General features: G+C 40.7%; 1 protein-coding gene across 3 annotated transcripts; it reads left to right on the top strand.

Annotated features, from left to right (window-relative positions):
- The first annotated feature begins 4,120 nt into the window (after positions 1-4,120).
- Positions 4,121-10,894, top strand: tmem70 (transmembrane protein 70). 3 transcript variants are annotated; one of them, XM_031733294.2, is made up of 3 exons: positions 4,121-4,422; positions 7,549-7,648; positions 10,281-10,894. In XM_031733294.2, exons 1-3 carry the CDS (start codon positions 4,246-4,248, stop codon positions 10,724-10,726), a joined length of 723 nt encoding a protein of 240 aa, XP_031589154.1. In that variant the 5' UTR covers positions 4,121-4,245; the 3' UTR covers positions 10,727-10,894. The 3 variants fall into 3 exon arrangements, with proteins under 3 accessions (XP_031589154.1, XP_031589155.1, XP_039457669.1); XM_031733295.2 differs by having other exon boundaries at positions 4,124-4,407; XM_039601735.1 differs by lacking the exon at positions 4,121-4,422 and adding an exon at positions 6,585-6,921.
- The last annotated feature ends 1,316 nt before the right edge of the window (positions 10,895-12,210 follow it).

The following is a 12,210-nucleotide window of genomic DNA, read 5'->3' as shown; positions in this document are numbered from 1 at the left end:
GATCAGTGAATCCATGTCTCGTTCACTCTTGGCATAGAGCTTGATGTCATCCATGTACAGGAGGTGGCTGACAACTGCTCCGTTCTGTAGTCAGTATCTGTAGCCAGTCTTGTTAATGATCTCACTGAGGGGGTTCAGGCCTATGCAGAACAGCAGTGGGGACAGAGCATCTCCTTGGTAGATCCCGCACTTGATGGTGACTTGTGTTATGGGCTTGAAGTTGGCCTCGATTGTCTGCCACATCCCCATTGAGTTCCTGTTGAAGGCTCTTAGGGTCCTGTTGATCTTGTACAGTTTCAGTCATCCAGGTCACCGTAGTCTAAGGAGCTTGGAAAGAAAAGCGTCTGGACTTCTTTGAGTTGCTTGAAGACGTTTCACCTCTCATCCGAGAAGCTTCTTCAGTTCTAAGGGTCAGTGGTGGAGAGTCCCAGATTTAAACCCAGTGGGAGTTTCCCCCCAAAGAGGGACAAATGACCCCCTGAAAGTCTTAGAAATATGGTATCTAAGCAGATTCTTACTCTGGATGGCATTACGTTGGCCTCCAGTAATGCTGTGAGGAACCTTGGAGTCATTTTTGACCAGGACATGTCCTTCAACGCACATATTAAACAAATATGTAAGACTGCTTTCTTCCATTTGCACAACATCTCTAAAATTAGAAATATCCTGTCTCAGAGTGATGCTGAAAAACTAGTTCATGCATTTATTACTTCCAGGCTGGACTACTGTAATTCATTATTATCAGGATGTCCTAAAAACTCCCTGAAAAGCCTTCAGCTGATCCAAAATGCTGCAGCAAGAGTCCTGACAGGGACTAGAAAGAGAGAGCAGATTTCTCCTGTTTTGGCTTCTCTTCATTGGCTTCCTGTTAAATCCAGAATTCAAAATCCTGCTCCTCACATACAAGGTCTTAAATAATCAGGCCCCATCTTATCTTAATGACCTTGTAGTACCATATCATCCCATTAGAGCACTTCGCTCTCACACTGCAGGCCTACTTGTTGTTCCTAGAGTATTTAAAAGTAGAATGGGAGGCAGAGCCTTCAGTTTTCAGGCCCCTCTTCTGTGGAACCAGCTTCCAGTTTGGATTCAGGAGACAGACACTATCTCTACTTTCAAGATTAGGCTTCAAACTTTCCTTTTTGCTAAAGCATATAGTTAGGGCTGGACCAGGTGACCCTGAATCCTCCCTTAGTTATGCTGCAATAGACGTAGGCTGCCGGGGATTCCCATGATGCATTGGGTGTTTCTTCTTCACTCACTATGTGTTAATAGACCTCTCTGCACTGAATCATATCTGTTATTAACCTCTGTCTCTCTTCCACAGCATGTCTTTATCCTGTTTTCCTTCTCTCACCCCAACCGGTCGCAGCAGATGGCCCCGCCCCTCCCTGAGCCTGGTTCTGCCGGAGGTTTCTTCCTGTTAAAAGGGAGTTTTTCCTTCCCACTGTCGCCAAAGTGCTTGCTCATAGGGGGTCATATGATTGTTGGGGTTTTCTCTGTATCAGAATCAGAATCAAAAAGACTTTATTTATCCCCAAGGGACAATTAACCTACAACAGAATAGCATGAGGTTGAGGGTAAGGACAGGGCATAAACAGGCAATAAGAGTGAGGTAATAAATACACAGAATATACAGTATATACACAGTTTTAAAATTTAAGTGATTGAAAGGCGAATAAATAACTAACTGTATGTATTATTATAGGGTCTACCTTACAATATAAAGCGCCTTGAGACGACTGTTGTTGTGATTTGGCGCTGTGTAAATAACACTGAATTGAATTGAATTTAATTGAAGTCCAGGACCCAGCGACGGAGGGGGGGTGTCAGTCCAAGAGTAGAGAGCTTTTCCACCAGTCTGTTTGGGGTGACGGTGTTAAATGCTGAGCTGTAGTCTATAAACAGCATTTGAACATAGGTGTCCATTTTTGAGGTGAGAAAGGGCTCCATGGATGGCTACATTAACGGTGTCCTCGGTAGAACGACTCCTCCGATATGCAAATTGCAGAGGGTCTAATGCAGGGGTCTTGAACTCCAGGCCTCGAGGGCCGATGTCCTGCAGGTTTTAGATGTGTCCTTGATCCAACACAGCTGGATAAATTACCTCCTCAACATGTCTTGAAGTTCTCCAGAGGCCTGGTAATGAACTCATCATTTGATTCAGGTGTGTTGACCCAGGGTGAGATCTAAAACCTGCAGGACACCGGCCCTCGAGGCCTGGAGTTCGAGATCCCTGGTCTAATGCGTCTGGGATGGCTTTGATACGGGACATGACTAACTACACGACTGACTATGACTGACTGACTACACCTTCTTGTTCGGAAGCTTAGGTGAAAAATTATAAATACTTGTAAAATTTGTGGTAATTCAGAAAGGTGTTTCATAAAATCTTTTGTTTGATTGGCTGGTAATGTGCAACCAAGAACATTCAATGGTGCAATAGCCGAATTTCTGACAGAAATAGAAAGCATTTCAGCAGCTGTTATACAGAGAAATGGAGCGATAGGGCAACCCTGTTTAATTCCATGTTTCCATGCTTGTGAAGTACCTCCGGCTAAGGAAGCAAGAATTTAGTATTTTCATAGAGAGGCTGAAATGTTTCTAAATTTATCAACAAAACCCAAAAGCTTTAAACACCAAAACATAAACAGGTGCTAAATAGAGTTGAAAGCCATATAAAAATCGATGAGCAACATACATCCTCATCCTCTATTTTAGTGATTCTCAAAGTGTGGGTTTTGGGCCTGTGGTGGGCAGTGAAGGCACTGCAGGTGGGCGGCAAATATAAGAGAAATTCATGAAGATCCTTGGATGACTCACGTGGTAACAATTTGGTTGGGTGTGAATATTGGGAATATCAGAAGGCTGCAGTACCTCGAGACCCAACGAGAATCTGTCCAGTATCAAGGATGTCATGGAGGAAGCCTCAGCTCAGCTCCAACCAGAAGTAAAGTAAAAGACTCAACATCAAGTCTTATGTGTGATTTAAAGTACTCTTTTCTTTGTGTACTTTTGCTAATTGTAAAATATAATCAAAGTATAAGTTTGATTAATATGTTCACTGAGAAATGTAGTTTGAGTAGTGAAAATCTCTGTTCTAATGTCTAACCTTTGTGTGTGTAGACACGATCCATCATCAACCTTTTCTGTTCGTGTCTGGATGTCTGTGACTGAGATAAGAACTGTGTCGTCCATTCGTGTCAATCATTATACATGACTTTGAAGGAGAAAAACAGTATTGAGTGTACTAATAAACATAGTTAAACATACAGTCATAGTTCATATGAGGTTTTACTGATAGTTAATTATACTCAATACTGAACAGAACATAATCAGTTAAATACAAGTATGTATAAGTTAAATAAAATAAGAAATAAGGAAATATAAACTATAATAATGATTCTAAAGACAGGCTTAATTCAGGCCAGTCAACACACAGGACACTCTGATCGCTGAATATCTGACTTTAAAGTGTATGACTTAGTAAAAAGGAGATCGTATTGAGTAAATTGTGCTTAACAAACAGTTTTAAAGAGAAATAATTCTATATAACTGGATTAAAAGGGATGCTGAAATGAACAGTCTTGTGCACAAAATGAAGACAAGAAATGAAATATGTAGAGCCTGAATGTTGAACTGTAATGGGATTTTCTGTATTAAGAATAACAAAGTAAACACTGTTTTAAATCCTGATACTCTGATAGATAGCGAGAGGATGGGGTTGTACTGTATCTGCAATTACAAGTTTCTCTGTTACTGCAGCTGCCAGTCAAAGCTGTCACGATCATGGTAACAGCATCAAGTTAGTAATTAGTGTCAAACTTATAAGGGGACCACTTGAACCCATTTCAGCACTTCTTCAGTACTTCTAATAATGTCTGATAGCATTAAAATGTTAGACAGCAAGCTGTGAATGTGAAGTGTTGTGTTAACATACATGACGCTGTTTCAGTTGGTTAGTAAATCTGTATTTGAACAACAAACCCATTTATGAAAGAAAATATATGGAGAAAAGGCTCCTATGTTTATTGTGATAACCACAAAGAAGAAATACTCTTAGTCTTGGGGCAAAGATCAGTCCCCGCCACAGGATGGCGCTAATGCAGGAGTAGACACATTAATCCTTACAGAAGAAGAAGAAACGGGAGGCGAGATTTGCAGCGTGTGTGAAGTTCGTAGGTCAGAGAGTCAGGGCCGCTTTAGCAGTAATAAAAAAGAAAGTAAAGAAAAAAAAAGCCAAAGATGCTGTCTGTACATTTCCTGCGGTCTCGGTCTCTTCCCCGGATTTTCAGTAACAGTCAGTTTAAGTTCGCGCAGCATCCCGCGCCATTCTCCGTGTGCTGTGTGAGCGCAGTGAGGAGGAACCAGCTAACTGTCAGGCGCTCGTTCCTGGCTCTCAACAAGGTATTTGACCGTCAGGTACGCGGATAGATACGAGACATGAGCGCTGCATCAGCATCGTCACGCTTTACTGCGTATGTTTAAGCTACACCGATGATGTCATGAGTAATAATGCCGCACTGCTAACGGCTAACCGTCGGTGTTTCTACAGTAACATGCTCACCGCTGTTCTGAAAGGTTAAGCGTCACTTCACATGAATGAGTGACGTAAATGTGTCAGCTGAGCCGTACACGTGCGGTCCCTGGGAGGGTAATGTCAGCTGGATGGTAACAGAAGCATGTGACGGATTCAGCTGACGTGAACATTTACAGAGGTCATAACAGACAAAAGCACATGGATACCGCACTCACTGAACATACAGACGGATAAACGGTGACGTCAGCATGTCCGAGTATCCGGTAACCACTTCATTACAGATTTGCAGAATCAGCTGATACATGTTAGGATCCTGAGTTCGTTGGTTTGAATTAAAGGGTTGTGGTGTTTTTGAAGAATGATCGTCGTTATTTTCTGCCAAATATTTGGTAGATGTGTTTTGGCTCTTTTTAATGAAGTGCAAACATTTACACACAAGTAGATCCAGGTTCGAATAAAAAAATGGACAGTTTAAAAAGAAAGACAAGCGACGGTTTCTATATGTCATAAATGTTTTATTGACAGAAGAACGTAGAAAATAAATAGGAAGGTGTGTCCAAACTTTTGACTGATCGTACACACACACACATTCTCCATTTAAACTAGAGATGGCACGATACCACTTTTTTATGTCCGATACCGATACCGATATCATAAATTTGGATATCTGCCGATACCGATATGAATCCGATATTGTGTTTTTAATCAATAAAACTGTTTTTTTTATCTTGCTTGCATTTTGTATAAGTTCATACTCAAGTTTAAATAAACAACAACACTAAAGCTATTCTGTTATACCTGTGTGTAAAAATACACTGCACCCAAAATATTTCATAGTTCAGCAACACTGATCAATCTAATAAACTTAAACCTACTCCATCCTCCCTATTCTGGTATTTTAAAGAGTACTTAGCAGAAATATTAAGCAACCTAACTAATAGGGTTGCAAACTCCAGCAAAAAAAAAAAAAAAAAAATAGGAACCACCCCCACCCTCCACCTCATGATGCTTAATCGATGTAATCAACTTTAATTTGATGCAGGGTGGAAAAAATGCACAGAAACAAATTATTTTTCAAGAATAATTAAATAGATTCAACTTCTTTCTTCAACAGAATTGCAGAATTCACAGACGGTACCTTCCCAAAGGAAAAAGTACTATAGCTTACTAGGGTATATAGACTTAACAGTTACTATATACAGTAATGGACTTCTATACATTTTACATCAGATTAAAACTTTGGGTGTAAGATTCAGATAATTATTTATTAAAAGCTACATATTTTAAATGAGAATAAGAAAGAAAAGTATGTCTTTGTGCCCCTTTTCCTGTTCATGCCCTATCGGCCCCCTGGCTAAACTTTGCTAGATCCGCCCTGCACAGTTACCAGCCGTCAGCTACGTGAAAAGGATCCTGGTGTAGAAAGTAATATTAAATACATTCTAACAACAGCTTATCAAGCTTAAACGTGCTGCTGTTGTTCAGCCGCTGGTTTCCTCTTTCTGGTGCAAAGTGGGCCAAAAACAAAGAAGAGAGACGGACTTGCGACAGAAAAGCCGATCAGCTGATCGTTAAGCAGTTTCACGATTGAAGTAGCAGCAGGAAGGTGAGGGAGAGGCAGTCGCTCCATATATCGGTTGTTAAGCTTAACATGGGAACGCTTTACAAACATTCAGAGATGAACTTACACACTTGCTTTACTTCTCTCTGGGATAACTTCCTCGGAGATGAAATGCTGGTTTGGTAGCGAGGCTACAAATACACACAGCGTCTCTATCACATGACGCATACTGCTGCAACGTGCTACGGTTATGAGCCGAGTTACGCCATGTTGCAAGTTTTGTGAGATGCTTTTTTTGATACTTAATGGATCGGATTACATTTTTTATTTTTCGCCGATATCCGATCCAGTAATTTAGGTCAGTATCGGACCGATACCGATACGTAATATCGGATCGGTCCATCTCTAATTTAAACATCTGATATAATGGTTTTTCTTTATTTTTATTGCTTTCTACATTGTAGATACAACCTGAAGACATCAAATATATCAAGCAAGATATATTATGTGTATTTTCATGTGTGTGTGTATATGCATTCTCTCCATGAGCTTCATGAGGTCGTCACCTGAAATAGTTTCCAACAGTCTTGAAGGAGTTCCCAGAGATGCTGAGCACTTGTTGGTCCTTTTCCCTTCACTCTGCGCTCCATCTCATCCCAAACCATCTCCACTGGGACTGGGTCAGGTGACTGTGGAGGCCAGGCCATCAGCACTCCATCACTCTCCTTGTTAGTCAGATAGGCCTTAAACAGCCTGGAGGTGTGTTTGGGGTCCACAGATGAACCCTGACAGGCACACCTGTGAGGTGAAACCATTTCAGGTGAGTATGTCATGAAGCTCATGCAGCGCTGTAAACAAAGCAAAGGGTGGAATCTAAAACATATTTAGAGTTATTTATCATTGTTTTCTTTGCTCCATATTTCCATATATCTTACTTCATATATTTGATGTCTTCGGTTTGTATCTACAATGTAGAAAGTAGTAAAACTAAAGACACAAAAACATTAAATGAGAAGGTGTGTCCAAACTTTCAACTGGCAGTGTGTTTTTTTTTTTTCTTTTTAAATATATTTTTTTTAAAAAACAAAAAAAAACCTATAAAAGGAGTTTCTCAGAAGTAAAGATGGACAAAGAGCTCAGATGGTTCTGACAGTCTGCACAGACCTGTGTGTCAGGGACCGGGCCCAAAGGCAATTCTTAGAACTTTTCTGAAATTTGTTACTGTTCTCAAATTCAAAATGACCTTTTTTTTTCATAAAATGAAACATTTTTCTAATCTTGAACATTTTGTGTACTATTGTGGATGTGATATGTGGCTATGAGTTTTGCAAAACATTGCATTCTGCTTTTATTTACATCTTGCACGACGTCCCATTTTTGGAGTTGTAGTTGTGAAATAGTCTCCCAGTGCCAAACACATTTTGTTCCTTTTGTTGTTTTTCACCAGATGCAGTCCCACAGTCCGTCCACCCGTTTCATCTCCATGGCGCCGCCCTCCGAGCACGGAAACCTCATTTATACTGGCAGCCTGGGTTTAGCTGTTCGGGGTCAGTCACTTGCATCTTGTTGTGAAATATCAGCTGCTGTTCACCACAGGTCTAAGTGACAGTGCGTCCAATAACTGTAAGCTTGTAGAGAAAAACAAAGACTCTCGCACATTTAAACTCTGGTTCCAAAATGTTAGTCTTCAAGCCCTCATTAGGCAAAGTTTGGTCTTGGTGTGGATGTTTCATCATTGTGACTAATGTAAGAAAGGATGATAAGACTGACTTTTCCTAATTTACTCCAGGGAAAGATACCATGACATGGAGTTATATAAGCTGTTGAAACACTTTGGTTAGTAACTGGATACCTGTGAGTTTGTTGGTGAAGAGCGAGCACAGATGGACTGAGATTTATTTTAAAATTTTAATCCATTCAACATATGTTTTCTTTTAAAAAAGAAAAAAAAAAGCCAGGTGGACACCTCTACTAAAACGTCCACTCTGCTCTGATTGGTCAGCTCCTACAGGACATTTGCTGATCATGCCTCGATTCTGTTGTATACACAGTGTATATGTACAGTTGTTTGTTGTGTTGGAAATGTTGACCCAGATGGTGACAAAGAGGGGACGTATTGAACAAGACTCCTATCAGGGAGTTCTTTCTCCCTGCTGTCTCCGAATGCTTGTCCAGATTGGGTTGTCTGTCTGTTGTCTTTGTTCTGTAGGGCTTTTACACTAATTCACAATACAGGGCTCTAGAGTGTGACCAAATTTTTCAGTGGTGCGACCAGCTGTTCCAGTAAAAAAGACAAAAACAGTCTCGGCAACTCTGAAAGTCTCCGTGTGGTCAACAACTTACACACATCATGCCCCTATCGTGTGTCCCAATCAGAGATAGTCAGGGGCGGGACCTCTGTGATTGGCCGTGGTCCTGTAGTTGTCCCGTAGTCCTTCGTGTGTACGTTTGAAAGTGCAGGTGGATAGAGGGAGGTGAGTAGCTTGAATAAAGTGATATCGATTCATTAAATCATGAATCGACTTTTAAATATAAATGTATTTTGCCAGAAACGCCAGAATCTCAGGTTAAAGCTCACAAAACTATTTCAACAAACAGTAAATGAGAGCAGGAAAACAGATTCTGCACAAAGACGTAAAGACAGAGCGGACCCGACGCATCAGAATCAACTTTGTCTTTCTCGGCTTTCAGCCCCGACGGCCCGTACACGGACACGCCGTCAGGGCTGAAAGCCGACAGCTCGCTGACTCTGGTGCGTCGGGTCCGCTCTGTCTTTACGTCTTTTTTGCGCTGATTCTGAGCTGCAGGTTTTGTGTGTGTCCAACCAAAAATCACTGAACCAGCAGCAAAAGAAGCAGCAAACTACGCTTCACATTTGATCAATGTCGTCATGAATTCCCTCTGACTTTTGCTGTTTTGCTTCCACCACGATAAAAATCACACTTCATGCACAGCTCTCTCTCTCTCTCTCTCTCTCTGTACTTCAAGAACAGTTTCCCGTCTCAAATCTGTTTTCTGCATTATCCATTCGCTTATTACCCCAAAGTCTACCGCTGTTTGCAGCGCTGTCGGCCGCTGTCTGTGGTTTTTTTAATAACTTAAATGACCTCGGACAAGAAAGCCTAATTTCTGCTGTTCAATACTGAAGAAATTTATAGTTTTTAAAATTGTGCAAAATTGCAGAATATTTTTAAGGTTATCTGCTATAAAAAGCCAGACCAGGAAAATCTGCTTCATGTTTTTCTGTTTTATTCTCAGTTACTTTGACACAAAAGCATCTGCTGTGATGCTCACACCTCTGATGAAGTCTCACATGTATCAGTGCTGATAAATGATCAGAATTATAATATTTCTGACTGTCTGAAGCAAAATTGAATCGAATCAGGACCTCGTGAATAGAAATCGAATGGATTATAGAAATCAGTGTTGATACCCAGCCCTAGTGAGCAGCCCAGGCCCAACAGAAGTGGATGTAGCTGTGGGTAATGAGGAAAGATGAAAAGAACTATTGATAACTTTTTCGTTAAGGCCTGATCCGTCTGAAATTCATAGGCAGCTCTGACACGGAGCCATCAATCTCTGAATGCTGAAAAAGCAGCAGTGTATCCAGACAACACATTATATGCAGCGATAAATGCCCAAGTGTCCCCTCCCCCCACTGCCTTTCAGCAGCAAACAGGTCATCAGAGGAGCCGATGTGATGATTAAGTTTAGCATTGCCTACAATATTACCAAAGAGTGCCAACGCACTTTAAGCAGTTTTTCAGTAACTTATCTTTCTTGTAGAAATGTGCTCCAAATAAAGAACTTTGTGTTGACAAGATTGTTAGTTAATCATTTACAAATCAATATTGACTGTATGGACAGCAATTTCCCCCCAAAAAAGGTGCACATGTAAAACTGCGGTGTTAAGCGTTGTGGTTGAAAAATTTGGGTGCGCCTAACTTTTGTGCCTTTTGTGCTTAGGTGCACCAGTGCAACCGTGGCAAAAAGTTAGTCTAGAGCCCTGCAATAGTAGCACACACAAATAAAACTGAATTGTGAAAGTAACTATGTAACATGTAGAATTATATTTTGAACGTGGCTCTGATAGTGGTGCATGCTTTACTTAGACATGGACATGTGAACAAGACTGCTGTTGGAATTAACACAGGTTGTGTGACTCTTGTTCTTTGGCAGGGGTGAAGATGTTCTCGTACAGCACTAGTGCAGCCAGCCTCTTCCTCATGCCACAAATACTCCTGAAAACTGGACTCGGAGTCCAGAGTTTTGCCTTGCAGGCAGCTTTCTGTGGAGTCATTGGCTTTTTTACCTTCCTTACTCCCATCCTTCTTCACATCATCACCAAGGGTTACATAATCCGCCTGTACCACAACCCAGACAAAGATGTCTACACAGCAGTCACCTACAGCGTGTTCCTCACCGAGAAAAAGAGCGTGTTCCACCAGAGCCAGGTGAGGATCCCAGCTGTCAGTAAGATGTTCACTACTTTCTACGCCGGGCAGGTGGGGTTCCTGGTAAACCCGGACATTTTCCCCGTCCCGCACGACTACAATCATCTGATGGGCTACGATAAACCGTTCAGTTTCAGAGCAGATGACATGGACCAGCCTGACAAGAGCTGAGACTTAAGGAGGCAGAATGTTGTTGATCAAGTAAACCTGAGTGCACAGCTCAGACTCTGTGTCTACCAGAGAGAAACATCCACGGACAAAATGCTCCCACGTGTTGTCTTCAGTATAATAATGGGAATTAAGTGTTAATAAAATAAAATTCTAACTTTATTATCCTGACTTGTGTGTGTTGCCTTTCTGAATGTTGACTTCTGCAGTCTTTAAATGTGAGCAGTGATGTCAGTTGTCTAGAGTAAAGTCACGTCATAGAGCTGGATGCTCTGTTCCAGAGCTGAGAGCAGACTTCTGGCTCAGATATCCACAGCTGTTATCATTTTATCTCAGGTTTAATTTTGGTTCGTTTCTACAGTGAGTTTGAGTGTTTTAACATTGTCAGATTAGTGTTTGTTTTAGTTTTTTTTATCAAGTGGCATTCAGCAAATTTAAGAAGTTGAGAACAGTTTCTCGTTCTCTCAGGCGTTACCTGGATACGGGGCCGTTGTGCTGGGTTGGGCTCATGCTTGCTATCAAGCTGTGTGTCCTAGAACAGGACTGGGACAGAAAATCAATATACAAATGTATAACATTTAATGGCCTTCAAGCTTGGCTCTTCTATCATATAGTACTGGTTTGCTACTCTCCAGTATTTACTCTATACTGTCAGGTCCATATGTGTTTTGTCATCTTGCCTCTGTACACAAATACATTGGAATTTAAAGGAAATCATGAATATGTGCAGACTTAATCTAAGGGTTTAACAAGACCGCTGCATTAACTGTTTAAGAATTACACCCTTCTTATTACCTAGTCTTTCATTTTCAGAGGATCAAAATTATTTGGACTAACTAACATAGTTTTATATATAAGTATTGCATAAATAAATCTAGAGCTTGTTAGCATCACTAGATACCGTCTGCCTCTCCTGTCCAGAACTCAGCTGCTCGTGTCTACTCGTTACATCACTGTCATCAGCTGTCCAAGTGACCAATGTAAAAGCAGGACTCAGTGACAACAGTGCATTTATCTACAGTCCATATGAAACACAGTTGTGATAATCCAGTTTCCTTCAGGCTTCCACAAAGTCCACAAAGAATCCAAGACTCTCCAAAATCTTCAAACAGTCCCGAGCACAGGTTGTTTGTTTTTTTATTTTTTTTTATTTTAATATATATATTTATTGAGATTTTTTGATATAAGAAAAAACAAACAAACAAAACAAACGAAAAAACAACAGACAACACAACAGCAAGGGCTAAAACACACAAATAAGACAAAAGTTTACACTGCAACAACGAAAATATTGCTTCAACACTGGCAATAAACAAAAATAAAACGCTAAGGTGGAAGGCTAAGTTATTGGTGATCGATCAAATAGGACTTTGTTTTAATACATGATCTAAAAATGGTTGCCACACATCAAAGAAATTACTAAGTTTGTCTGCTAATATATACCTAATTCTCTCCATATGTAGTAGAGCAGTCAGTTCTGTGAGCCA

This window comes from Oreochromis aureus, linkage group 18 (assembly GCF_013358895.1).
Source record: "Oreochromis aureus strain Israel breed Guangdong linkage group 18, ZZ_aureus, whole genome shotgun sequence".
NCBI lineage: Eukaryota > Metazoa > Chordata > Actinopteri > Cichliformes > Cichlidae > Oreochromis > Oreochromis aureus.
This window is presented reverse-complemented; position numbering and strand designations above follow the sequence as displayed.

Excerpts from the sequence above, each read along its gene's own strand:
- tmem70 (XM_031733294.2), top strand. The coding sequence starts at position 4,246 with ATGCTGTCTGTACATTTCCTGCGGTCTCGGTCTCTTCCCCGGATTTTC. Across the intron at positions 4,423-7,548 it reads ACAAGGTATTTGACCGTCAG|ATGCAGTCCCACAGTCCGTC; the intron begins GTACGCGGATAG and ends GTTTTTCACCAG. Across the intron at positions 7,649-10,280 it reads CCTGGGTTTAGCTGTTCGGG|GGGTGAAGATGTTCTCGTAC; the intron begins GTCAGTCACTTG and ends GTTCTTTGGCAG.